The following is a 27,655-nucleotide window of genomic DNA, read 5'->3' as shown; positions in this document are numbered from 1 at the left end:
TCCTTGTAAACCCGTTTACCTCTCCGAGTCTGCCAGGAGGGATTTCCCTCGAGCCTCACTGGCTGGCAGTGTGACTCGTCTGATTAGGTTTGATGAAAATAAATCAAATAAAGTCAAATCAAATAAGCAAAAATAAATCAATTGAAGGAAAGTATGAGAGGCAGGTACTGAAAAATGGACCGAAGTGGAGCATTTACGCCACATGGTGCCCGTGTTGTTATCACTGTCATATTCAGATTTTATATGATCTATGTAATAATGCAACAGCCTGATTTTATGTTTTTAGTCACTTGTGCTTGTGAACAATGACAGCTGTAGAGCTGATCATCTTCCTGAAACTCTTCAGCAGGTCGCAGCTCATTCAGGTGTTTTACAGAGGAGAGCACACCACCTAGTGGTCAGCTGTGAGACAGACACAAACAGATCCATCCATCCATTATCACAAACTTCTTGGCCTTGGCTACGAGGCAGGGCACTCCTGGCCAGGATGGATTCCATCAATGGGCTAACATAAAAAGTTACGATACACCGATCCGCCACAACATTAAAACCACTGACAGCAGATAAATAAATAATATTGACCGTCTTGTGACAATACAATGTTCTGCTGGGAAACTTTCGGACCTGGCAGCCGCCCCCCAGAGCAGATTGCAGCCTAACACACACACAAACACACACACACACACACACCCACACACACACACACAGACACACACACACAAACAAACACACAATAGTTTTTAGGAACAACTCATAAAAACGTGAAAAACAGCACAAGGTGTCGACCTGGACTCCAAATTCACTAGATCCCAAACTGACCAAGTATCTGTGGGATGCACTGGAACAAGCCAAGCACAGGGGTCCCTCCCCTCAATGGCCCCCACTAACAACATTGTGTTACCAGACACCACGTAACACCGCCAGAAGGCCCATGTCCATTCTCTGATGAGTCACAACTGGTTCAGAGGCACAAGAGAGGCCTACACAATATTATGAAGGTGGTCATAATGTTATGCCTGATCTGTGAACATTTTCATTGTAGATGCTGTGCTGTATTGGCACATGTTCTTGTTATTTTGACAATTTCATGTTTAGTCAGTGAGTTAAATAACACACACTTTTTAGTTTAGTTTAGCAGCAACACAAATCTCCCATAATTTCCTTCTATTTCAGGAGCATAGTCAGGCACCAAGCTGACGACACTTCTTCTAAAATAAAACTTTTTAACCAACACTTGTGAGTTTTAATACATCCTGATGTATCTGTTGTTACTCCGTGGTGTTCCTCTCATCTCAAGCAGAGGTCTTGCGCGCAGCCAGAAGATGGAGTCGTGGACGCAGAAACGTTTGGGTGTTAGCTTCACACAGTTCTCGGTGCAAACAAGGACAGTTCCTCTGTGTACAAACACTATCCAAGTGTCCTCCTCGGAGAACGGGGAACTCCGTCCAATAAGGATGGTTTTTGTTTTATTGACATCTCCGGGGGGTTTTCTTTTGAAAGTTTTATATGTGAATGGGCGGTTTGGCACCTCAAAGCAGCTGCGCTTTCGACGCACATCTGGAGCGCGGAGCCGTTATGAATCGGAAGCACATTTCCTCCTCTGACGCGCAATAAATCGTGCAACGCGTATGTTTACGGATTTGCCTGCGTCGTTTCTGGCTTGGTACTGGAAAGTCTTCCAAATTTTTTTTAAATTTTTTTTTTATTCACCTAAAGCGTCCACATACAGTGCGAGGCGAAGTTGTAACTCGAGCCGTGGACGCTGGGCTGAACAGCCCGCCTGCAGCAGCTTCAGCTTCAACCAACAGCTGGATGAGGGCTGGAAACATCTGCAGCGCCTGTTCCGGAGTGCGTAAAACGAAGCAGCTGCTGGGTGGCTCTGCGCCGCTCGTCCTGGATGGAACATCGCAGGAATGAGCCAGAAACTATCGAGATAGCGCGCGCTGCGCTCCAACTGGAAGAGACATCACTGCTTATTTAAATCTGCAACAGTTTTAACTGAGCCGGAATTCCCAAGTGGATCGGAGAGGAATGAATCAAGTGAAAAATCCCAGTAAGGAGTTGAGCTCTCTCCCACCGCGACCGCCGAGTTTACCTGCGGCTTCCCCAAAGAGACGGTTTGTCAAGCTGGGAAGGAAAGCTAGTGATGGCTCCCAGCAGTGAGTACTCAGCCTCTTCTATTTCTAAGGGCTTTAATTTAAGTTTATTTGGATAAAGACTTTGTTTTATCAAAGCTCTCTACTTATGGCAACAGAACTTGACGTGCAGTCAAGTCTAAATACAATTTATGAATTAAAGCTACACTGTAGTGGCTGTCTGTCACAGGGTTTCACCACTAACACTGATATTAATAATCAGAAATGTAAATCTTTGATATCCAAGTGGTGGCGTAACAGCGGAGAACCTTTGAACCACAGTGGTAAGAAGCTTAGAGGCTTGGTCAGAGGAAGACAGGGCTTCATTATTTCATTCATGTGCTGGGAGAGAGCAGAGGGTGGCATGGTGAAGGAGACCGGAGGGCACGTATGTACACACCAGTCCTGACATTTAGTCTTTGCTTTATTACCTCTTTAGTTATTTATTTCCTTTTTTTTGTGTGTGTGTGTGTGTGTGTGTGTGTGTCGTCATTTAGATGCTAGTCGCCTGAAGAATTGATGTGAAGTGCCTGATGGTTTGAAGACACATCTCATTCTTCAGTCAGTTGTACTCCTGGTCCTTTCCTCCTCTTTCCCATCCGAGCCTCCAGGTTATGCTCTTGACAGAGGACTCCCTCCCTCACCCTTCTCTTTCGTCCAGGTCAGCCTCATCCAGCTGCAGCTCGTCCACCTGCAGGTCGGCCGAGGCCGTGACCGTCAGGCAGCCCAGCAAGAGTCGCATCCGTCGCCACACCAACCGCCTCTCGGGCGTCTTCCTCCGAGGCCCAGCCTCCGGCCCAGGCTCCATGGCGCTGCCCGCCGGTCTCAGGTCGTCGCTGTCCATCCAAGCCAGGAAGGCAAGCAGTACGTCACGCCGACTATATTCTATCCCTTTGGACGCGCATTTTGGATTTTCACTAGTTTTCCGTTGTGAGGTTGCAGCATTTTAACATTCATAAGTCACTTGAGGCTGTGTGGGAGAATAACCTTAAGGGTGTCCTCAGGCTGTAGCTTTGAGGCCACACTCTAACAAAAACACGTCTAATGGGGAAGATAGGAATACAGAATCATTCAAGAGGCTTTTAACTATCTCTATCCTCCTCTGAATGTGCAATACTTGAACAAATACTTGAACAAATGAGGCACTTTGCTGTCTATGTAAGATCTACCTGTTATTTTGTGCTATGTTCAAGTCATATTTCCCACCATAGTTTGACTACAAGGCTCTTTCTTCCACTAGATATATATACAGTTGCTGATATGCATCTTTAAACTGCTTGATTCTTTAATGGGGTTTTGAATTGCAGCGCAGGTAAACAGAAATCAAGGAATCAGCTTAAATTCCACCCGTCCGTGCACGTCTGCCATCCCAAAGTCTTGTTTTACTCATCTCTTACTCTTAAACGAATGCAACTTTGAGGCTGATACGTTTGCAGTAAAGCGCGGAAACGGGGGTTGGCATCAGTTCCCCGGCAGTGAAACCTCTCTCCGTGTCCAGTGATCTCCACCGACACTCTGGTAGAGGACGACCCGTCTGAGCTGTCCAATCAGATAACTGCCCCAGGAATCCTGAAGATCTTTGGGAATGAAATCTGCGAAGGAGCCCACTATAAGAGCGTCCTGGCCACCACGCAATCAAGTGCCAAGGAGCTCGTCAAGGAGGCCCTCGAGCGGTAAGACCATGTGTTATCTGGGCGTGTGTGTGAGTGTGTGAGCGTCTGCCTGCCACATGTGTCTGCTTTGTATGTGTGTCCATGCACACGCTTCCTCCCCTGCAGTAGAACTCTGCGCCGTATCGTTTGTTTATCAAAGCAGTCAGAATAGTTTTCTCTGCATGAAGCTTTGGCACGCTCTTGTTGTGATGAGTCAACTTGACCCGTTGTCTTGTTTGTTTTAACGGCAGCACAATGCACACAGTGTGCGCGAGCCAAGTACTATTCATTTAGCAGTTCTGAAAAGCAAACCACAGACTTGTGAGGGAGACAGCCAGCGTCGACGCCGGCTCTGAGGCGGCCTCTTTGGAGGGTCAGTGTCCGTCTCTGCTTTCGTATCAGCCAGGAACATGATGGGATGATTAATGGGAGTGGTATTCAGCTTGTAGAGGGACGAGCAGTTCCTAGTAGATGAGTCTTTTCCCTCGGTGAACCACTGCAGCGAATGTCATTACTACAGTATGCGTTTGGGAACAGTTTAGCATGAAGCACATGGCCTTATAGATTTCGACATTTTTTTTTTTGTCTGTGTTGGTGCAGGTTTAACAGAATACCTCAAACATTTGGCTTTGATTCTCTTAAGGAAACACGCGAAAGCACGTTTCCAGATAAGAATGGTAAAATGATTACCAGACTCAGTGAGCGCCATGCCAGCATCAAAGAAAATGGGAGAGGGGCATTTTTACCACTTTCTTGCATCACATCTTCTTTTAACAAAACCCCGTGTGGGAACTGAGTGTCTTTGGTTTCAAAAGTGAAATATTTTCTTGTTCTTGCCACTGGACAGCTCAAGGCTGCCTGTCTTCTGTGTTTACTTATGCATCAAAGGTTTTCAGTGGGTGACAGATCTGGACATCATCTGCTCCAAAACACGTGTATATGGTTCAGCACCGATGGCGCATTCACAGATGTGCAATAATATACTGAGTGCGTGAGTGCACTAAAGAACGATATTCCTTCCCCTATTTGTATTCACTGTCAAGCTGTTCAAATAATACATAGATTCAAATATTCTTTCTTTCTTTTTTTTTTACTTCCAATGTGTGCAACAGTTGGCTGATCATGCAACTCCCTAAACATACCTAACTGGTGTATAATTGACATATAAAGGAAATAAAACAAAGCGATCCAATTTGGCCTCATGAGAGTAAGCTGCACTGTTAGCTTTTCTTAATATCTTAGTATTGCAGCTCTGGGATTTCACCTGGGGACCGAATAGTCTCTCGGCCAATTGTCGGAAACCTGACAGAGTCAGCGTATAATATGCAGCCTCGTGATTGGCTCAGCAGCGTTAGGGGTGGGTCTTACTGTGTACAGGAGCCTTAGATTGACAGGTTTAGTGTGGACCCCCTAGGGTCGGCAAACTTCAACACTCAAAGAGCCATTATCCCACAGAAAAGAAAACACTGGGAGCCACAAAAACCCTTTGACATCTAAAATGACACTGCATATATAACTTTACCTCTATGCTAGGCCTAGTTATAAAAAACTATAGTTTGTTGCATTTATGAAATGGAAGAACTGCTACAGAGAAAATAAAAATTTATTTATGCATACATAACAGGGATTTATCTATGGTTGACTTACCTCCTGTTCACAACGTCACAAGCCGCACATCGGCAGTTGTGACGTATTTTGAGCGACAAAAAATTAAACACATTTTATTTTATTTTTATGTTACAATATCGCCATAAATTCAAATTTAGAATTATATTTAAAGAAAAACGAACTAAAATAAAATACTTTTGAATAAAATACTCGATAGCAGCAGTATGTGTGCCGCAATGCACTATGGGAATTCATTGTTTTTAGTTGATGTTACAACCATGAGTGTAGTGTGGCATTTAATGTCATTCAGTCGTTGTGTAGCTCTCGCTCGTCCACTATTGAGTGAATAGTTGCCGCGTCTGCCTGCCTGAAAAAGTGAACGACTTTGATCAGCGTCCTTGCTGGGTTTCTGCAACTCAGGACCTGACGTGACTCCTCAGGTGTCCAATCATGTATTGTTTTACTTTAACAGTGAGTCAAATCACACTATGTGATTCACATCCTCATGGACCCACATAGAATGATCACCTGATTTTGCCGCCTCCCTCTATCACACAAAAGTTTTTAGTTGTTAAAGGTTTTATTTCAGGAGAATAAAGTAATGGAAGACAGTTGTGGATGCAGAGTTACTTACTGTTACAGTTAGACATCTGCTTACCATCCCTAACATCTTTAAATAGTACCTTCTTCAAATAGTCCCGTTACAACTGTGCCTGTTTGAAACGGGGAGCTTGTGGATTTACTTATAATGAAACATATACTTATAACATAATAGAAAATGGTTGGCCATGCCCCCTGAAGACCTGTGCCCGCAGTTTAGGTCACATGACTTCCTGGCAGCTTCCGAGGTCGTGTCTGCAGTTTAGGTCAAAAGTTAAAGCCACAAAGTGTGAAGCAGATGTGATAGATTCCCAAAAGGAAAGAACACGCGCACACATGTAGACATTCTTTGGTTTATTATTAGTCAAATCATGTGCAACTTTTATGCTTTCGTTCATGCCTGACCAAAACTAACCACAAGACATACATGCTAACTGGAGCATAGCATCTAGCAAACCAAAACAGTGCTAAAAGGACAGTGAATGTTGCATTTTCATTTATAAGGCAGAAGTGTTTCCATCCTATCATTTCCATCAATGCACCAATCAGGCATAACATTATGACCACCTTCCTAATATTGTGTAGGTCTCCCTTCAAAAGAGTTGTGAGTCATCAGATAATGGACATGGGCCTTCTGAAGATGTCCTGTGGTGTCTGGCATTGGCATTGCTCTGGGGTGTGGGTGCCTGGTCTGGTCTAGGTGGGTGTCACATTTCTAAGTAACACCAACACGAATGCCAGGTCCCAAAACCTTCCCAGCAGAACACTGAATTTTCACAAAATGATCAGTGTCACCTGCTTTTCCCGTCATAATGTTATGCCTGATCGGCGTATGACGATAACGTTAACACTCACCCTGTCATCCAGGTACGGCCTGGGCAAGGAGGAGGCGGAGTCCTACGTCCTCTGCGACACCATTGGCTCCTTCGGACATCATCAGTGGAGGACAGAAGGGTTCAGAGTCGTGGGCGACCACGAGAAGCCCCTCCTCTTGCAGTCGCTATGGAAACCACGGGAGGGTCTGGCGAGACGGTTCGAAATCCAGAAGAGGAGCCTGGTAGAGGAGAAGACGTCCAGGGAGAAGGACACCATCACGGCCGGTACGCTCTATAGCCCCGGGGCACTTTAGGGAGTGATCGCTTCACGGCATACCACATCCTGAATGAGTGCGTCTGCACGCTCTGGAATATGAGCCCTTTACCATTAAGTCAAGCATTGTCAGTATTAAATCCAGTCTTAGAGTTCTCACTGTAAAAATGTGGTTTGCTGGCATGCTGTTTTTCCAGCAGAAAACTGCCAAACCACACAAACCAAACTATATTTTAATAGGTCTGCTGTTTCTTTTTTCTTTCTTTCTTTTCAATTTCTGCTGCAAATTTGGATTTATTTTTCATTCCGCTGCCATTAATATAGGTTTTATATCTTTAAATGTAATGAATGTTGCAGACACAACCTTATTCAACTGAACTTCTTCCAGTGGCACACCCTGCCTTTAATACTTCGCTGTTAGCGGCAGCATGCTATAAAGGTTTTACGCTGCAAAATATGGGATTCGCTCATATTTACAAAGCACAGCGAGACAAAAGAGAAACAATTAGCCGGAGCTTTCCACGGGATGCTGGAAACCGACACTGCCCGGTGCTGTGAAGGCGCGGGGTGGGCCACACTCGTCATTTCTATTCGAGGGCCCCGCTGGGGTTGACACAGCTGTGGTCGAGGTGTGAGAGTGCGTCCTGTTATGCGTTTATGAATGGTGCAGCCTGTGATGGCCTTCTATCAGCGTCAGCTCGTGGACGCCTGCTGAGGGGTGGGGGTGAACTTATTTTTTTTTCTGTTTCCATGACTTCTGTCTCTCTTTCCACTGTGGTCTGTTTCCTGTATGAAGCTTCTCCTTGTTGACTCTGGCATAAACACAACACGTGCAAACGACAGGGTGTCCCATCGCCACGTTCCGTTACCCATGCGCTTTGTTTGTTTATGTAGCAGCTCGTTTTGCACGTAGTTCTAACACCATCCCCGGCCCTTTTTATTTGTTCACTCATGTCCCTGTTAGGCATCAACGCCCAGGCTCGTAAGCTGCAAAAGAGCCGCTCCAGAGTGACCTCCACCCTCATGGAGAGGACCTTGGGTCGGGGCCAGAAACTGTGGAGGAGCAAGAGCGAGATGGACCTCTTGGATATCGAGACCAAAGAGGACGCGGAGGAGAACTCCCAGGATCGAATCGAGAGCCTGAACCACGTGTCAGCGCAGAGCTATGGGTCAGCCCTGAAACAGAATCACATTCACAGCCTCACGGCTCCCTCCGAGGGGGACGGCGGGTCACGGGCCAAAACAGAGACCCTCTGTCCGCCGAGGCCCGGAGGAGAGCGGGAAGGAGAGGAGTCGGAGAGGGAGGAGACGGAGAGCAGCGACGACAACACCACACAGTACTCCATTCACCCTCCCCACGACTGTCCGTACCTGCTGCTGCTGCAGGGCTGCAGCCCCGCGCAGGTATCGAATCCGAACGCACGCTTTCTGCAACTGATCTGAAAGGCAGCCGTCCAATCGTAGGTCTGCCGAGGACCCCCAAACTGAGAGAGAGATTCAGTAGGGACCCCCTACCTACTATGTGTCACTTATGAATATACATCATTATTATCATTTTGCATTCAGTATTAAGCACACAGGTTCAAATATTCTTTTTCTTTTTTTTTCAAACATGTGCAACAGTAGGGTGACCGTGCAACTTCCATAATCATACTGCACTGTTAGCTTCTCTTCTGCTAATATTGTTTCTGGATTTCTCATGGGGACTGGATAGGCTCTTGGCCAATTGCGTCAGCATGTAATATGCAGCCTTGTGATACAAGAAGCTTACATTGGGCTAGTGCTGTAGAAATTGCTGAATTGCTGGTTGAGTGAAGTGCTGCCTCCATTTATCCTTTTATTGAAATATATTGGGTTCATGTTAATGTGTATTTAAAGAAATTTAAATTTGCGGGAGAAAACTATGAGGGAAAATTGAAAAATATATATATGAAAAATGCCTAATCAACCAATGATTTTGCAATTTTTTTAATGACATCGTAGTAGAAAACTCAAGTAGAAGCACTGTACCCTATTAGTGTGGTAGTTTTATAATCTGATAATCTGATGTTGGATTTCATTACGGGGCACGTTTCAACAGATAGTCATACATCCAATCAGAGCCATTTTGTCGTGAACAAACTCAGCTATTGCTCTTCTGTCCATCACCACACAAAGCCCTCACAAACAATGGGACCGTCCTGGCAGAGATTTGCTAGAAAATAATGAGTTCCCAACGGAGTGACTCCAAACCAACATTCTGCTGTAAATATTGTGTTAGCGGGTGGGGCCGGGCTATTATCGTCCTCTGACTCTTTTGTATCCCTGAGGTAACAAGCGTGATGATTATAATTCTGCGGCATGCAAGGTTCATATTTTGTGGTTATGGACTTCAACCGCTGCTCTTTTGGGGCTTATTTATGTTGCAAAATCTGGCGCGTCATCAATCAAACTTTACTTTCAGAGCTCACAGAGCTACATTACTTTGTGGGATTCGTTTTTATACATGACTACTACATCAACTGTGAAACATTTGCCCCAGCTAATTGTAGAAGAAATGAACTCAAAGGCAAACACATCTAACAGACCTCACCTCCAAGGCATTGTTTTTTATTAGTAAGTTAATTTGACTGAACATACACAGACCTTGTGCCTCCAAAACAGTTGTGACTTATCGGAGAATGGACATGGGCCTTCTGAGGGTGTCCTGTGATGTCTGGTAACAGGATGTTGTTAGTGGGGGCCTTTGGGTCTTAAGGGTTGAGGGTACATGTCTAGGTAACATCCACACGAATGCCAGGTCCAAAAGTTTCCCAGCAGAGTAATAAGTTGTTAGCTTTCTAAAGTGTTAGCCTCGGTTGTTTCCAGATGCCAACAGTTTCCTAGCAGCGGCCTCCTCCCGACTTACAGCGTAGCTAACAGTACACTCTTAACTATAATCCCATTATAGTCCCATTTGAAGGCAATAATATTGAACATTTGTGGCATTCTCATTTTGAGATGAGCATTTTCAAACAGCTCATAGAGTTAGCATGAAGGTAGCTTCATTTACTAGCTTGCGCCTTGCAGTTAAAATCTTCAGTTGTCCTTTCAACAGGTCAGATTTCCAGTCAACAAACAGAACTTAGAAGCCTGTTTTTCGTCTTTGACTAAGATTAAGTACCCGGAATGAAGGGCTGTTATCTTAAAAGTAAATGTGTGGCGTGATAACGGCGTGCTAACGACAAGTGGGGCAGGGCTAACACTATATTCCACCTCCCTGCCAGCTCCCACACGCTGATTTTGGCTCCTTTTCAAAACGTCCATGTAAGCATTGCATTAGATGCATTAAATAATTTTATTGGTTGCCATTGTTATGGCCTTCATTCGCTGTAAAACACACAGAGAAAAAGCTGTTTTCACAGTCCAAAGAGAAACAGAGGAGATAGCCATCATCCAGAAGGTCTGTGAACTGTACTTAGAGGCTGCGTGTGTCAAAACACTGATCAGGAAACAGAGAAAGACAAACCTGCCACTGCTTCCTGACTGATTACCAGCGCTGTTGAACGGTGGACAACCGCCACACACACGCACAGCCACCCATTCTCACACGCTGCAGTGATTTAGACTGCGTCACACTTGTTCTGCCTAAAGACGTATCATAAGAATATAATCGGCCACCCTTGACAAATACTATTATGACGAGGTTTACAGAGTTTATTTGTGAATTAATTCAGCCGACCAATCTGTCCAGTTGGAAAAGAAAAGGGGCATCACAAGGGCTGTGACAGAAATAACAATCCCTTCACAGTGTTTTTTGCCACTCACAAGTTTAATAAAACATTGTTTGTCTAATCAGGCTTGGATCAGGGCTGTAATTCTAATACCTCCACATGATCAGACTGCTAAGCTTTCACTGAGAGAGACTGTTGTTACAAAGCCGGTGGCGGAATAAAGGAAATGAACGTCAGTCCGAAATCTCCCGCTTTTTCTCAGTCACGGTCAGAATGACTGAAGTTCAGACATTTGTTTACAAATTTCACCTTCTGGCTGACTAAGGAGGGGCACATTTTAGTTATTTACACTCCGGATGGGATGTTTTACCCCAAAAATTATGGTTAAAATTATGACAGAAATCAGGCATAATATTATGACCACCTTCCTAGGATTGTGTTGGTCTCCGTTGTGCCTCCAAAACTCTGTTTTTCATGTTCTGTGAGTTGTTCCTACACCATCTAAGCTATCTACAGCATGTAACCATCTCCGCCAGTTGTTGGCAAACCCTTTGGCTCCGGGTTTTAAAACTTGGAAGACAGACTGGGGCAGTAGCAGACTCTGAATGACATGTGAGAGGAGATGATAGACTCTAGATGCTTTAGCAAAGGCTGCCACGGGACTTTTTTTGATCTGGAACCAACATAAAACTGCACCGTATTGCAGGAAAAGACGAAATGAATATGGTCAGTCAATGACAGGCTGCATGTGGGCCATGAACCAGGCTTTTAAAAGGAGATATTATATCGCTCTCTGCAAGCGGCAGAAAACATCCAGATTCAAGAAAATTATTCCAGTAAATGTAGTAATGTTAAAGATGACACATCAGGAACATATCGATGAGTAACTGTCATTTATTTCTCCATGCAGGATTTTGTCATCTACCTACTTGTGGGCCCAAATGTAGTAATTGGGCAGCACAGTAACAATGAAGACGGGTCAAAGGTCGACATCCTCCTCTTTGCCTCTGATATTCTTCCGAGACACTGCTACTTCCGTCGGCGCTGCGCCGGCGGTCCCACCATGCTCTGCCCGTGTCAGGATGCCGTGGTCATGAGGAACGGCGAAGCGCTCAAAAATGACGTGCAGCTTAGCCCGGGGGATGTCATTGGACTGGGACAGCACTACCTGTTTCTTTTCAAAGATCCTTTAAGTTTGAAGCAGGCGGTAAGACACTACCCTGCCCACAAAGATGACAGATTTGTTTGTCTTCGGCAACAGTCTAAATGTTTTGTGTTTCTTTCTTGGAAATGAAGGAGGCGATCGGCCTTGCTCCTGAGTCCAGCTTGTCCGCTGCCCCTGTCACACTGGATCGAATTACTTCTGCCACTGCCAGGGGCCTCCCCAGAGAAATCATCCTCTGCAACACCTGCATCTCAGCCTGCACCGACCTCCAGAGCTCAGACTGCAGAGAGCCCCTGACCGGTGGCCCTCCGTTCCTGAAGACAACCGAGGGCCACTGCCTGACTCTGGCCTACGAGGCCGATGATGAGGATCGCGTCGTCAAGGAGATCGTTGCTATGGGATGCGGCAACGACAGGCCGCCACTGACCGTTTCTTTTTTGCTGTGCTTGTGCGTTCAGTATTCTTCGGCATGCCTTCACACCTCCAACCTCCGCAGGCTCCTGCTGCTCATCGCCGACGGAGTTCAGGGCGCCATGTGGGTGAGTGCTGCTGAAAGGTGGAGTTCAGCCATTCATGTAGAAGACTGTAAACTATTACACTGTGTAATGTCCAACTACAAGAAGGACTGGAGCCCTGCTCCAGGAGCCCAGATGTTCAGGCTCACTTCTTGCCAACAAGTTTTGTGGCTCAGATCATATAAAGATAATCCTGCAACTGACATCTCAATTTCAGCTGTAGTGAGGCATATAATACTGGCGTGTGAATATTAGTATGGAAAAGAATAGTTTACCTCCCATTCCCAGGTGTGTATTTTTTTAACTATTTTTTTTTTTAAACAAACTTTTTGCCAGGTGTTTTTTTTTTTACTTTTTTTTTTAAAACAATTTTTTTTTGCCAGGTGTGTATTTTTTTTAACTATTTTTTTAAGCAAAATTTTTGCATTGTTACCGTTAATGGACAAAAGTGTTGAAAACTCCATAAAATCAGTATATGTTAATATTTTTTTATACACAAATCCTTTAATCAGCTTCACTCCTGATCATTCATCATTCAGATGATTGAAAACAATTTAAAAATAATAAGAAAAATTCACTAACACTGGCATATAAACGGTTAAACTGTTTAGAAATGACAGTAAATGTGTAAGTGGAATAAAAAAGAGAAAAAAATTAGAAGAATTAAATATTCAGTATTCATGATGAGGATTGAAGTTAAAAAAAAAAGTAGAATTTTTGAATAGGACACTTATCCCTTACTGGTAACAAGGAAACTATTTACAACAGGCTATGAGGGAAAAGGAGATGATATATGTTCTTCTTCTTCTTCTTCTTTCTTCTTTATTTTAAACCAACCTCTTTTTGTAAACAACAGCTGCAAAGCCTTGTGTCATTTTTGACGTGCATGCCTACTTGGTTTGCATCCCCACAAAGGGGCTGACTGGCACATTGTGGATGCCTATGTGGATCATAAATTACTGAGAGCACTCAAAAGACAACAGGGCACGCGAGGTAGCCATGATACATGTGTAGTTAAAAGCAAACACGCATTATATTGTTACAACAGCGGCCCTGCTCTGTGTGGCGCTACGCATTCATAAATCATGACAGGACCAAGCAGAGAATGTAAATGGTGAAAAAGAGCGACGTTAAGATAAAATAAGTTCAGATAATCCTTTAAAAAGTGTGTTTTCGCTGTTTTACCCTTCCAGTGGTGGGCTCCTGCTCACAGACATGAACATTCTGGGAGGGGCTTGCAACTTTTTCCAAACAATGGAATTGCACAATTTCCAAAATGTGCGACAGCAAACATGCTAATTTCAGCTTTGTTCACTGAGCAGCTGACATAATCCTGCTGTACCTGGACTGACGACAAAGTGCAGACCTTGTTACGTATTTATGAACCAAGGTCCACAAAGAGAAGGTCTTTTGTGCCGTGCACCCAAAAAAAAAAAAAATCTAATAAGACAGAGTCTGCTTTCTAATATATCACCCGATTAACTATTTTTGCTAGACCAGAGGTTTATTTGGATGTTTATAAGCTGCAAAAGTTATTTTTCCTTAAGAGAAAATGAAAAGTAATGAAACCACGCAGGGCGAAGGCAGTGGATGAGCAGCCTTTTATACTTTTAACAGAGCATTTGGATGTTGCTGCAGGATGGAAACGGCATTTGTTTTTGTTAGTTTGTTCAATTTTAAACTATTCTCTCTGTGGTCGCGTTGTCTTATGTCGATGCATTTGTTATTAATGTGAACGTATTAGCCAAATGCTTTAGTATTTTACCCAGATGCAAATGATAAACAGCAAACATCAGACAGAGACATTTATTATAATTGACATAACATTCGTCTCGGTTTGTGTTTACTTTAAAACATAGTATCTTCTCATGCAGGAGCACACTAAGGACCTGGCCGCCGTTCAACCTGAAGTGTAAGCGCACCTTACTGGGTTTTATTTCTTCCAACAATCTCTTCTGTTAGACTCCATAGAGGACACAGCTGACCCTTTTCTCTTGTGCTGCAGTCTCAGCGCTACCGGCTGCAACCCACAAGTCCTGCGGGCTCTCGGCCTGCCTGAGGTGATCTCGGGACTGTGCCCCCTGGTTGTGTGGATGTCCAACTGTCTGGAGCTGCTGCAGTTTGTTCAGTATCAGCTGCCTCTTATTCTGGAGTGGAGAGTCCAAAAAGAGCGGGAACAGGAGGAGGAAGAAGAGAGGGGAGATGACGAGAGCAAGGAAGTGGAGAGCGTGGGTGCGTCAGATAGGTGATACAGGGATCATGTGAATTAAAGCTGCAGCTCTTGCCTTTGGTCTTTCAATAGAATCTGGACTGACACCGTCCTATCATCAACTTTTTGCACCATTGAAAGAATTGTGTAGTACTAAAGACAGGGAAGATGTTCAAATCCTGTCAAAAGGGACAACGATTTTCATGCATTTGTAAAAATGTTTTTCAGCCAAGTTGGAGCTTCTTCTGTCTCGGGTTCGTTCAGCCAGTGAGGAGACGATGGCCGTCCTGGAGGAGGTCATCATGCTTGCCTTCCAGCAGTGTGTGTACTACATTACAAAGGTAAGAAACACATATATAATTGTATGTTACTGAGCAGGGGCGTCACTGGGTTTTAAGGACAGGGGAGGCCTAGTCCCCAGGAGTCCCCAAATTATTTAGGGGGTGCTTAAGAATATTTTAGGGAGGTTTCAGTCCTCCCTAAAATAAGTAAATAAGTATTACTGAGTAGAGGTGATTGTCAAGGCAGTAATAAAATGTTAGGGCTAACCAAGTATTTATAATAGCTAAACATCCAACCAAACCAAAACGATTTAGGCCAGCAGAGAAGAGTCTAACCTGGCGCGTGCTGCTGCAGCTACATCTGGTTCTCTCGCTGATGATTACGATGCGTGGCTCAAAAAAGGAAAAATAATCAGAGACAGGCTGAGAATAAGGAGCCTAGTGAGGAAACTCTGACAGCTTTCTAACACCACCAGACCACACTGAGGGCTTTGTGACACGGGGGGAGACAGGACACCAAGGGCCTTTGTGTGTTTGCATGTGCTGGGGGAGGATGAATAGTGTCCAGACAAGTATGGAACTGTTTCATCGCAGCTTCTATTTTTAGTTAAATCGTTGGGAGAAGTAGTCAGGTACACAAATTTAGCACATGTAGCCAATGTAAAAGACTAGAGCATAAAATAGGTGGGAGCAGCTGCCTCTCTCAGCCAGTGCACACAGACCTTAAAGCTGCACTAATCAATGTTTTCATATGAACATCAGATCAAATGACAATGAAATGTGAAACGTCTTAGCAGTGAATCCACAGTGAACCATCACAGATTCTACTGAGTTTTGTATAGTTTTGATTTACTCTTCTACATTAACTTATTCCCATGGCAAGACAATGGAGGTTTAAAGTTTTAAATTCTAATAACAACACTGTCATGTACCTTCCCTCCACTAAAAACTAGATGGACAACTCTGTGACATTAAATTTCCTTGAAGCGCAGTTTTGAAGCCCAGTGTGGTGTCTCCGACTGTCGCCATCTTGGCAGTAGTGATGTGCAGATCGATGCTGAAATATCTATATTGCCGATACTAGAACTTCATGCTCTAAAATCGATTTTGAAAACAAAATATCAATACTTTCGATACTTCAATCATTCACATTAGTAGGTGGACAGAAGAGGACAGAAGAGTACAGAATTAGAATTAAGATAGAGTTTGCGCAAAGTATCGGTATCAAATTGGTATCGCCGATATCATCCTGAATTTTACTCAGTATCGGACTGGAGAGGAAATCAGTTGTATTGAACATGACTACTTGGCAGCATTTAACTTCCAGCTCCAACACTTAAAGCTGCCACAGCGTCTTTGATGAGCCTTTTCGTACCTGTTGTCCCCGTTGTGTATACTTGCTGCAAAGTTGGACATTTTATCATGGAGGTCTGTAGGGACTGACTTGTCTTTGGAGGCTGCCTGAAGTGGCCATTTGAGGAACTGCATATTTTTGCGTTGGTTTAATTTTCCCACATGCAGTTTGCTGATTGGTGAACAATAGAGGTTCATTTAGCAACTGAAGAGGCAGATTTCCATTGAACGTAACTTAAAATAATGCTATGTCTAATTTCAGCTTGATGTTTCAATAGGAAACTAAAAGTTGAACTGAACACATGAGGCATAACAGCGAATAATTAATACATGTAAAGCTTGTTCTGCTGCCCCCAAGTGGCCAAAACTTAAAGCAGTACTGCTTTAATTGAATCAGGAGATGATCCCATTAGACCCTTTTCTTTTCTTTGAAGAATAGTCCAACACGACTGTATGCTAGCCTAGTCGTTATGCTAAGCTATTTAAGGTATATGTGAAGTCCTCTAAACACTGAAAGTAAATAGACAGGTTTACAAACTGGACATGTTTGCATTGTGGTGGGTTATGTTCTGTTCTCACTCAGTTTTCCTTGGAAAGGGAGAAAATAATATGTCATTATAGCCACACTTTCCAGTGGTGTGCATTTTCATTGACGCACCACACCCATGGAACTGTCCCAGGAAACTTTCAGATGAATTTCCAGTTGAGCTGCGTGGGAAGATCAAAACCATCCAGAAAATACTAATGAGACAACTGACCTATTTACATTCATACAATGACATCGAACTAGCGATACTATTCCTCCTTCCTAAAAAGTAGACGAACCAGAGATTACAGCTGACAGCTGAGGTGGATGTCAACTCAGATTCTCCTCCCTCCAGAGACGTCGATGCTCCAGCAACATCTGTCTGAAGAGCATGGGGCCATTTCTCATCAACTGCTTCAGCCACATCAGTGAAGGCAACGTTAGCAGCCGCGGTCTCACTTGTCCCTTTAGCTGAAACTCAGATGCATTTAGTGGCTGATGTGCCAGGTTCTGCCTTATTCTACATCAATTCCCCTTGCAGGAAGGAAGTCGGTGGTGTGACAATGGACCTCTAAAGAGGAAACTATATTCTCAGTAGTTGCTGTGTTTTTTTGCTCAGTGAGGATGTGGTTATCTAAGTACCTGCTCTCAGATAGCTGTCATTCCTCAATTCTGCTTGATGAACAAAATGACTTCCAGATGTGGTGTGTCCGTAACTAATCTAGAAATATAGCACAAACTTGATTGTAACCGGCAGCGTATAATCCATCTGTCGCATTGCCTGGCCTCCCACATCCATTTGTGCTTGTTTTATCACACAAGTTTTGTGTTGTTTTTTTTTTTTGTTTTTTTTTTACACTGTACGTTTGCCCACTGTCCTCTCTCGTCCAACTTTCCATATCCAGCAACTGAGCTCTTTGAAAACTTTCTTTCAGTGTGGTCGAATGTGAAAACTGTTCAGTTGTCCTTATGAGCCAAATCCATTTTATGTCCCACTCTGCATTGAAAACCAAAAGAATGCTGCCATTCAGCAATTTGGCCATACTTTTTGTGAACAGCTCTGAAGCGTCCACGTGTAAAACAAAGGTTTAACAAGAGGCTTAGCTTAGACTCACGAAGTGGCCTTACCCAAACCTAGGTGCTGCTTGTACGTGGTAAGCCAATAATTGCCAACATGCAAGTCAGACAACATATGAGTTACTGCACTGCTGCATTTCTCTCTAACTTAAACTAATTTGCTAAACTGACCCATTGACACAAAACTGACCTGAACAGCCCGATCAAACATCCACTCAAATTTCAAACAAGCCACCATCAAAAATGTTAAATAATACTGATTGATTTATCAGTTAGCTAACTGACAGAAAATGATCTGCAACCACAATGTGTTGACAGCCGAATAATCTCCATCGTAATTCTTTTCTAAGTGGGATCACGACTCAGTGTGTTCACAAACAGTTTGGTTAAATGCAGAGAACAAATTCCTTGTATGTGTACACATGCAGCGTCACTTAAAACCTATTGAGCCCTCTTTCTACATTTCTGCATAATAATGACTAAACATCGCCAGATGTTTGCAAGAGAACACAATCAAATACATTAAACTGAAATATTATACTTGTATTTATTTGTTCGAGAACAGTAATCATTTGTACATGTCTGTTGAATCCTTGTTTCCAGTATCTGTTGTGATCCCCTAGTGCAGCAGTAAAAGTTTATTAAGTTTTCAGTAACTGCTGATCAGTCGTCTACAGCGGCTTGGAGGAATTTTAACCCATTCCTCAGAGCAGAATCGCTTCAGTTCAGAGATATTTGTGGGTTTTATCACATAGCTTTGTGTGTGTTTTTGTGTTTGAACCGCACATTGTCTTGCTGCATGAATCAGTTTCTCTCAAGATTCAGTTCAGATGTCCTGACATTTTCTTTTATGATTTTCTAGTATAATTCAGAATTCATTGGTCTATCAATTACGTAATTTCTGAGCTTTTATTTAGCTTGTGTTTTTAATTTCTCCACAATATCTGGGATTAGTAGGACCTAAGAAGTACAAAAACTAAGCCTCATCTTTGAACAAGTAGCTTTTGATAAAAACGACGTCCTCATATGTGGTCACTGGGATTATTTCATTATTCATATTACAATAAAGTCACCCAATGTGTGACTAAATATAAAATTGTTCATTTTGATGCCTGAACATGGCTGAGCAAAGACAGAACAATGAAGTCCAAACATCCTCAAACGAGTACTTGCTATTTAGCGACATTGCAGCTCGTTTCTATTGATAGAATGTGTTAAATTTGCATGTGATATCAAATTAGAAACGTTAATAAGAATAAATAAATAATTTTCAACTGTAAAATTCGATATTTTCTACCTCTGTCCACTATCATGTTTTTACGCCGACTAGACGCCACTAGATGGCAGACTAGAGCGTCCACTAATGAGGACAGCGAGTTTAAATGAATCAGAATACGCTGCGATAAAACCTAAAAGTTAATGTCTAGCTACTGAAATGTGAAGTTAAGCGCATGTCTACGTCATATCAAACTCAGTATCTTTAAGTTTGAGGGTGTTGGTCAGGAAAAAAAAACAAGCCTAGATGATACATGTGGGGAATAATACAATGGAGTTTTCTGATATTTCACAGAAAAAAGGAAATAATGGGCAGCTGAAATAGTTGTTGGTTTCCCTGTTGTGATTATTAAATCTAATACAATACATGTCATCTTGTAAGTAGCATAAAGTTGAATTAAATACCTCTAAATTGTGCACTATTATATTATATTCCACCACGACTCCATTATATTACTCTTTTCTGAACAAAGAACTGCCATACTGTGGTGCACAGCTATTTTGCTGCCTGCAAGACTACAAGCTATTTTCCTTTTGCTTGGACATTCAGGCTTTCAGTCTTAGCTGCCTGTCTTTGAACATGTAGCCACTTTTTTCCCTCTTCTCTCTTGCTATTCGTCTCGTCCATCATGGCTGTTGTGGTCACTCCACAGAAGGCTCGAGGAATGTGGTGGAGTCACCGGTGTCAATCTTCGGCTTTAACCCAACTAAGGCCTGAAGATTTATTTTAGCAGCTACCCTGTCCCTTCAGTCGTAGGTTCAGAGGGTTCAGTTGACAGTGATTTTTGGCGGCTCTTAATGGAGCGTAGCCAGTCTCACCCAGGTTTCAGCAGGGATTTCAAAGTCTCACATGAAAGACTGAGTTGCGTTACCTCAGCTTACCTCGGGTGTTTCATCTTCCATTTACCAAGACAGACGGTGACATTGTAAGTCTTCCATCTTAAATCATCTAAATTGCGACAGAAGTGGTGACAGTTTCTTAGATCTCTGTTTATTTTGGGATGATGCGCGCTCTTCCATCCGTGTGTGGGTTGTCGCTGGAAAACAAAAGGCGCCACTGGTGAGCGACCATTCCCGCTGAAGATTGTGTTGTGATGAATGTATGTGCACTTTAACAGTCTTGCGGGCAGACTGTGTGTTTACTTGCGCCATGAATGCACAAATAGGCATAAAACGCACTTTGTTTTCCTGACTCCAGGCTAATACGTGCCACGGATGCATGCGGTAATCCCAGAATCCAGAATCCTTAAATGAAGGAATCCTCTTTGGCTTGGCTCCACTGAGAGATAATTTGGCTTAATGTTCGGCCATTTCCATTGTCTCAGTTTAGCCCGTTGCGTTCTCCTGTTCGTGTTCAGCCTGCCCTGGCTGCCCGGGGCTTTACAGTAAATGTAAACCGATCTGCTCAGGGTGGATTCCTTCAGAACTCTTCACTCAGCAATCCTTGTCGCAGCACCATGCCAAGCCCACACGAGCCTTATTCAACTTTTCAGGAATGTGGATCCACGGCTGGCGCTGTTCTCGGATGCTTGGTGGGTGTAAGAGTGAGATCGGAGGGGAAGGGGGATGTCTGTGTACAATTAGCCAAAACAAAGCTGTCGTTGTCCGGGCTCGCTCTCAAGAACACCAAGGACCTTTGGCTGAAAGGGAGGAAATGTTAGAAACTCTGCCTTCATTTACTTGTGCAACCGCTGGTTGTGTGAAACTAATCTTGTATCAGCTCTGCTGTAGTGTGAGAGACAGACGTGCGGAGGCAGTACGGGTGGTCCGAAACCTGGGTTGGAGGGTTACATGTTCTAATTCATCCCACTGATTAGAACATCCACCACACAACATTAACTTTTCCAACCTCAAAGTGACCCACAGGAATTGTCAACAATCCTCAGCTCCACATGGATGAGTGAGTCACTCTTAACTGAGCATTCCCTTTTCCGTCTGACCAGGTCCTCTACCCGATCCTGCCAGGACTTCTGGATTGCAACCCTTTCAGGGGCACCGGCGAGAGCACTCAGGTCCTGGGTGGCGGTGGACTGCAGGTCCCCGGGGAGATCCAGCAGGTGGTGGAGGTTCTGACCGAGAGCTGGACGCTGCTCTCTGACTGCCAGGTCCACGTGGAGATTTCCTCTCAGCTCGTCGGCTACCTCTTCTACTTCATCAACGCCTCACTCTTCAACTCACTCATGGAGAGAGGTACTAGCAAAAGTAGCAGACGTAAAGTACACCAGCTTCATCCCTCCCCAACAGTTTGGTTTGTTTCATCGAATCCTTAAAATTACTAGTAGTCAGTAGATATATGTTATTAGAGATTTCTCAAATTCTAGTTAAGTATGTGGTTAACAGGCCTTATTCACATGAGTTTAAGGCACAGATTTCCTATTAAAACCCCAACTCCAGTCATTGAGTAGTGAAGTAACTACTTGGATGAACGGTGAAACATCTTCAAGAAACCCAACAAGCCCAGTTGCCCTTTTATTCAGCTTGTTTTTTCTTTATCTACCACGGCCTGCCTCGCTGAGAACCTCCCTACACAGTTGTGTCACCAGTTCCAACTGGAACATTTTGCCAGTACGTCTCTTGTGTATCAAATATCACATGCAATCAGTGTTGAAGCTGTAATATTTAGGACCCTTGTACAACGTAGCCAAACCCTTCCAGCCTATTGCTTAAACTCAGCAACCCCATCATTTCTGATTAATTTAACACGATTTAAACCATGTCCACACATACAGCATCAAACTACAATGCACTTTAAATTACATGCGCAACTTTTGACACTTTTTCGGATCAGCCGGTTCATCTCTCCTTTTAAGGTTTTCCCTCATGGCAAGGCTCAAAGTTCTGCTTATTCAAGGGGCATGGCGGCTTTGAGTGACAGGTGGGGGGACCCACCCTCTTCAGCTCCACTCACACTCGCCCCCTCTCTGCCCATTTTTTAATGAACCAGCAGTAACGAGGAGGCAGACCCTGCCAAGATGGGAATGGGTGGAGACGTCACACTGAGCTTTTGAGCTGATTTTCAGGAAAGATAGGGCTGGGGTCAGGGAGGGTTCGTCCATCTCCGTGTCCAGTCATTGATGCTGTAATGGATGGAAAAGTCTGGCAAATAATAAAGAGCAATAGATATGTATAAAGGGAAGTAGAATCCTTCTGCTTTCTCAGGCCTATCATGCATCCACTCCGGGTTCAACTGAGGCTGTTCTAACAAACTGAGGTCACCACTAATAAATCCATAAACAATAATGATTACACCGGCAGTGTTTCATTGGTGCAGCTCAGAGTCCAACGCTGTAATGACAATGTTAGAAAAACAACTGTGTTAACGGTACAAGCTTCAGTGCCTTTGGTTCGATCCTGCACTGGTGCCATAGACTGTGATACTTAAAATGTGGGTAAATTATACAGTGTGCTTTGGCTTGGTAACTACATGCCCCGATCAGGCATAACATTATGACCCCTGACAGGATAAGTAAATAACAGTGACCATCTTGCCGCAATTCAACGTTCTGCTGGGGAAACTTTTGGACTTGGAATTCATGTGGATGTTACTTAGACATGTAGCACCCACCTAGACCAGACCAGGCACCCCCACCCCATAGCAATGACACAGGCACAAAAAACTGTTTAGGAACAACTAAAAGACATGAAAAACAGCATATGGTGTTGACCTGGCTTCCAAATTCACTCGATCCCAAACTGATCAAGTGTCTGTAGGATGCTCTGGAACAAGCCTGATCCACAGAGGGCCCCTCCCCTCAACCCATAGGACCCAAAGGCCCCCACTAACAGACCTACACAATATTAGGAAGGTGGTCATAGTATAGGATAACTTAAGAGCTCAAGGCCTCCGCTGTCAGTATTGGCTCAAACCCATAGTCACGTTTAGCTGTGACTGCTCCCTAGTGGCTGTCAGGAGATCCGGCAGCGTCTGAGTTGCTGATTTGTTGTTTTGTCAAACATATAAGGATAGATTATAATACGCACACGTTATCCGGAGTAGAAGAGAGCCAATTCTCCACACAAACAACATAACGTCCACAGTTACTTGCAACGAAACGCATGGACTTTGTTGCCGTGGTGCCGACCCAGATGATGGCCGCAAACAAACAGCTCCTTTTTAAAACAGGTCTTTGTCCCGGTATGTTTACAGGCTCTGAGCCAGGCTTCTACCAGTGGTCCAGAGGCGTGAGAATGAGGGCCAGTCTCGACTTGCTCCTGGACTGGGCCCACGCAGCAGGACTGGGAGAACTGGCCTTGGAGCACACGCACACTCTCTCGTCGGCCATCAATCTGCTGGCTACGCCTAGAAAGAATTTAGTGCAGGTAAAAAAAAATAAAAAATACACACACGCACATCATCATCTGCAGTGTTATGATTATCCGACTGTAAATCATTAGTGGACACATAGCAGGCGAAGGGTTGAATTGTGCAATTTCAGCTGAAAAAAAAAAAGATATACTGAAGCCATTATGCCTGTCTGGCTTGTCATTCGTAGTCCATCAAAAGTAGAATTTTATTTCTACATGAAAACTTATACAACTCAACAGTGCCCTTTCATACCTTAAAAAGTCAGTCTGAATTAAGCGTGTTATTTAAGCGAGTGTTTTCGACTGCTATTTCGAGCGGCCGTGGTTTCGGTGTTTAGAACTTGCAGTAAAAAGCAGGAAATTCATAAGTTTAAAATGTGGAGTAAGTGGAGCAGGGGTTAAATTCTGCCTTGAAAGCTTTTCTTTCCTTCTGTGTTTTCACAGTGTCAGTGATTTAATTGAGCTATTCATCTGTTTGTATCTCGTGGGCTGTATCGTGTAATATTTCAAATTCTCCACATGCGGCACTCAGGGTTACCCATAAATCCAGAAAAGGCCTGAAGTGAGCGCAGACCTTAGTCTGCAGAATTCAGGACCAGTCAGGTTCCTCCCTGTGTGATGGATAATATTCTAAGGCCTTTAACGTTCTGAGCTTGATGTTATTGTGTGTGTTATTGAGTTTCCTGGCTTTGGGTCCATCTTCTCATTTCCTCAAAGCAGAATCGATCAATACAACCTCCAGGGCCAGGGACTGCCACTAACTTCAGAAAATAGTATCCTGTAACCTGATTAATACAAAAAAATAATATATCAGTTTTGATGATGCTTTTGACCTTCTAAGCAGCCAGTTATATTTAATTCTAATTTCATTTTCATCCACAAAAGGTATGTATGTAAGATATACGATCGCTGCATGTTGTTTGTATGGAGGGAAGAAATCCAGTAGGGGGCGTTTGAAAGATCTAAAGCATATGCCTTCAACAGGAGGCCCTAGGGGGGCATAAATGTGCACCATTCACCTAATAATGACCTGTGTGTGTGTGTGTTGGTTCGCGTGCAGACTTCTTGGGAGTCCTTGCGCTCCGACTACCCCGCCCTAAGCCCTGCCCAGGTGAATCACCTGTTGAGCCTGTACAGCCCGGCGTCTCCTTGCAGGCACGTCTGGACTCCATCGGCGCAGGACAGAGCAGCAGCACACGAAACCGGTGAGAGGTCCACGCGCTAAACCTGAGTGTAATCACACATAATATTCTCAGAGGAAAGGTTTGCTTTCAATTCCTTTACATGCTGCTTCCTCAGCTGACATCCTGGAGAGCTTTGACACCCACCATCCGCTGGTGCTGCCTGACGCGGGCTACCAGCTCCAGTCCAGGAGGCCAGTCACGGACTCGGCTCTGAGGGAACAGCTGGACAAGCTCAAGGACTTTATTCACACGCTCTCTGACTCGCAGCTAAGTGCCACGGCTGCCAAAGAACACCAGGTATGCTTTTTGGTCTGCATAGCAACGCAATTAGCCCTGTCTATTATCTATAACCATTGATCCTTAGAGGGTTGCGAGGGGCTGGAGCCTATTCCTGGTGTCAAGGATACAGGGTGAACTATGGACAGCTGACTGGTCTATCACAGGGCTAACACAAAAAGACAAACAACCATTCACATTGACATGCACAACTACAGTCACTAGGTGTCATGCGTGTCTTTGGAATGAGGAAGAAGTGCTGACAGTCCTGTTCTAACACCTACTGTGTTAAACCAGCTTTTAGATGAGCTTATCAAATGTATTCTACTTATTCGATGTTGTTTGTCCTCCAGGATGGTACCGTCCAGATGGACGCAAACCTTCGAAATGCCGGCCTGGAAACCTCTCACACATCAGCAGTTGAGCTGGTCTTATCTACGTCGCCCTCTACTACCTCCGTCCTCACACCCCCGTCCCCGCCATCACCGTCCTCTCCTCTCCTCACCCACCACCCGCACGAGTTCAGCCCCTGCGGCGCCGTCATCTTATCCCAGCGGCTGAGAAACCTGGAGCTGCAGACCGCAGAGGCCGAGACCAGCGAGTCGAGAAGGTCGGCCCTGGACCCCTCCTGCCTCCTCACCCCCCCTAAAACCCCGCAGCTGATAGACGCTGTTGATCTGGTGAAGGCAGACGAGGAAAACAGGATGAAGGCTGATGGTGAAACGGTTCCCTTTGACGTAGGCGCACATGATGAAGGTACAGGAAGACAGACGGGTTAATTCAGGGATTTGTTTTTTTTTCTTTTACATTTTAATGAAATTAAATGCAATGTTTGTTTTCTCCGCAGGTGGATTAGTGTTTGAATGTCTCGCTGCGCTCAAGGTGGACCGTTTGAAATCGGACTGCAGCAGCACGAAAAGACTGGCAGAACTCAAGGAGGAAGAGGAGGAGCAGGATGAGGAAGAGGAGGCGGAAAATCAGTATGATGACAACAACGATGAGGTTTTTAGCCTGGAGCTGGAGCGAGATGAAACAGGACTGGGTCTCGCTCTGGTTGACACAAGTGTGAGTGATCGGATAGTCAAAATGAAATCTTAGTTTGGTGTCCTGCACTGTATTTTTCACATTTTGTTTGTTATCGTGGCCTCTAAACTTATCTGCACAGCTGCGATGAGGCACATAACAATCGTCCCTTTCTCTCTCCTCAAGGACAGTACTTTTATTTGTCACAACACGAGCAAAGAGAGGTTTTAGTTTGAGATATAAAATGCTGCAATGAACTGTGATTTCTATTCTGTCCTTGCCTATTATTGATGCTTGCTGTCTTGTGATATCCGTATTATAAGATGGTGACACGAGTCCAGAAGGTGAGTGTGGTGAAAAGCAGCCCGTTAGCATTTAGCTAAGTACAGTCTCAGACCTGCTAGCATGTCTGTGAACTTCCACCACATCTTCCACAACAGCTCTGTCCATTTACAGGTCACATATTGTGCACCCATTTTGGTCCATTAGCTATATTTTGTGTGGTGCAGGACTTTGTGTATTTAAATAGGCCTCTCATCAAACGAAATATATGTCTCTAGGACACTTCGCTGAAGGTAAAAGGCATCTTCATCCGCACAGTGGTCCCAGACTCACCTGCAGGCCGGAGTCAGAAGCTGCTTCCAGGAGACAGAATCATGGCCGTTAACGGAGTCAGTTTGCTTGGAATGGACTACCATGGGTACGAAGTCCAACAAGGCCTCTCATTTGGAAGTCTAAATACAACGAACGGCTTATTTACATCTGTTTCACCTTTCTTTCAGAGGGCGAGAGTTGATCCAGTCATCCGGTGCCAGACTGAGGTTGCTAGTGGCCAGGTCAAGCTGGATGACTAAGGCTGTACGAAATGAATGCTGACGCTACATTTCCTCAGAGACTATTGATGATGCACCACTGGCGCTGAAGATGCGGACGTCGGTTCATGCAAACGCACTATGGACGATGTACATCCTGGTGGGACTGGGTGCCAGGTTTTGAACGCTCAGTTTAGTTTTGCAGCTTTTAATTTTACATTGTAGTAACATGGATTACTGGTGGATACTGTTTTCCACTGAATGAGTCATTTGGACTTCAAATGGAAAAGAGTTTGCCTTGAAGCATCCTCAGTTTGCTCGGTATGGATGGGCCCGGGTCGGATTCAAACCGCTGTTTGTTTTCTTAACACCGCCTTTCTGTCCAGCCCTCGTTTAAGCATAACTTCAAACTCTCAAGCCAGTGGTAAAAGACTCAAATGTTTCCATGCACCAACTCTAAACCCCAGTAGTGGAGGGACCACAGGGGCGAGAAACCACAGGCAGTACCGTAAACGGCTGCTGCCAAGGTGGTGCTGTTACCAGGCCGTCCACAAGCATGCAGGAATTAGTATTTGGTCGCCCAACAAAGGTCGGCTTCCACTTACCAGCACAAGTGAGTGTGTCCGCAAGGAGAAAGGAGGCTCCCTACAGGATGCTTCTGTGATGAAGCATAAGACCAGGCTACATGGAACTCGCCCCTCATCGGAAACTTGGCCTCCTGTTGTGGTCAGTGCAGTGGTAGCATGTCTCATTTTCTCTGCAAAGTAACAGTCACTGTACAGGATTTACGTTTTCTTCTTCGTACTGGACAAAATGAATGGATGTGTGATGGTTGCTGCATGTTGAGGATGACAAGCCATAAAAAATATATGGATATA

At 44.3% G+C, this 27,655-nt stretch overlaps 1 protein-coding gene across 5 annotated transcripts; it reads left to right on the top strand.

Annotated features, from left to right (window-relative positions):
• The first annotated feature begins 1,426 nt into the window (after positions 1–1,426).
• Positions 1,427–27,653, top strand: LOC125023013 (ras-associating and dilute domain-containing protein-like). 5 transcript variants are annotated; one of them, XM_047610063.1, is made up of 18 exons: positions 1,427–2,159; positions 2,797–2,999; positions 3,634–3,808; positions 6,863–7,095; positions 8,049–8,488; positions 11,687–11,983; positions 12,073–12,480; positions 14,331–14,368; positions 14,462–14,688; positions 14,894–15,006; positions 21,121–21,367; positions 23,325–23,497; positions 24,543–24,687; positions 24,782–24,963; positions 25,296–25,698; positions 25,790–26,007; positions 26,526–26,665; positions 26,748–27,653. In XM_047610063.1, exons 1-18 carry the CDS (start codon positions 2,032–2,034, stop codon positions 26,839–26,841), a joined length of 3,864 nt encoding a protein of 1,287 aa, XP_047466019.1. In that variant the 5' UTR covers positions 1,427–2,031; the 3' UTR covers positions 26,842–27,653. The 5 variants fall into 5 exon arrangements, with proteins under 5 accessions (XP_047466019.1, XP_047466022.1, XP_047466021.1 ...); XM_047610066.1 differs by having other exon boundaries at positions 2,093–2,159; positions 2,633–2,999; XM_047610065.1 differs by lacking the exon at positions 1,427–2,159 and adding an exon at positions 2,263–2,523 and having other exon boundaries at positions 2,633–2,999.
• The last annotated feature ends 2 nt before the right edge of the window (positions 27,654–27,655 follow it).

Source organism: Mugil cephalus, chromosome 16, assembly GCF_022458985.1.
Source record: "Mugil cephalus isolate CIBA_MC_2020 chromosome 16, CIBA_Mcephalus_1.1, whole genome shotgun sequence".
Lineage (NCBI taxonomy): Eukaryota > Metazoa > Chordata > Actinopteri > Mugiliformes > Mugilidae > Mugil > Mugil cephalus.
The sequence above is the reverse complement of the archived record's forward strand: the minus strand, read 5'-3'. Positions and strand labels throughout refer to the sequence as shown.

Coding starts and splice junctions, on each gene's coding strand:
- LOC125023013 (XM_047610063.1), top strand. CDS start 2,032: ATGAATCAAGTGAAAAATCCCAGTAAGGAGTTGAGCTCTCTCCCACCG. Junction 15,007..21,120: donor GTGTGTACTACATTACAAAG/GTAAGAAACACA, acceptor CCGTCTGACCAG/GTCCTCTACCCGATCCTGCC. Junction 23,498..24,542: donor CTAGAAAGAATTTAGTGCAG/GTAAAAAAAAAT, acceptor GTTCGCGTGCAG/ACTTCTTGGGAGTCCTTGCG.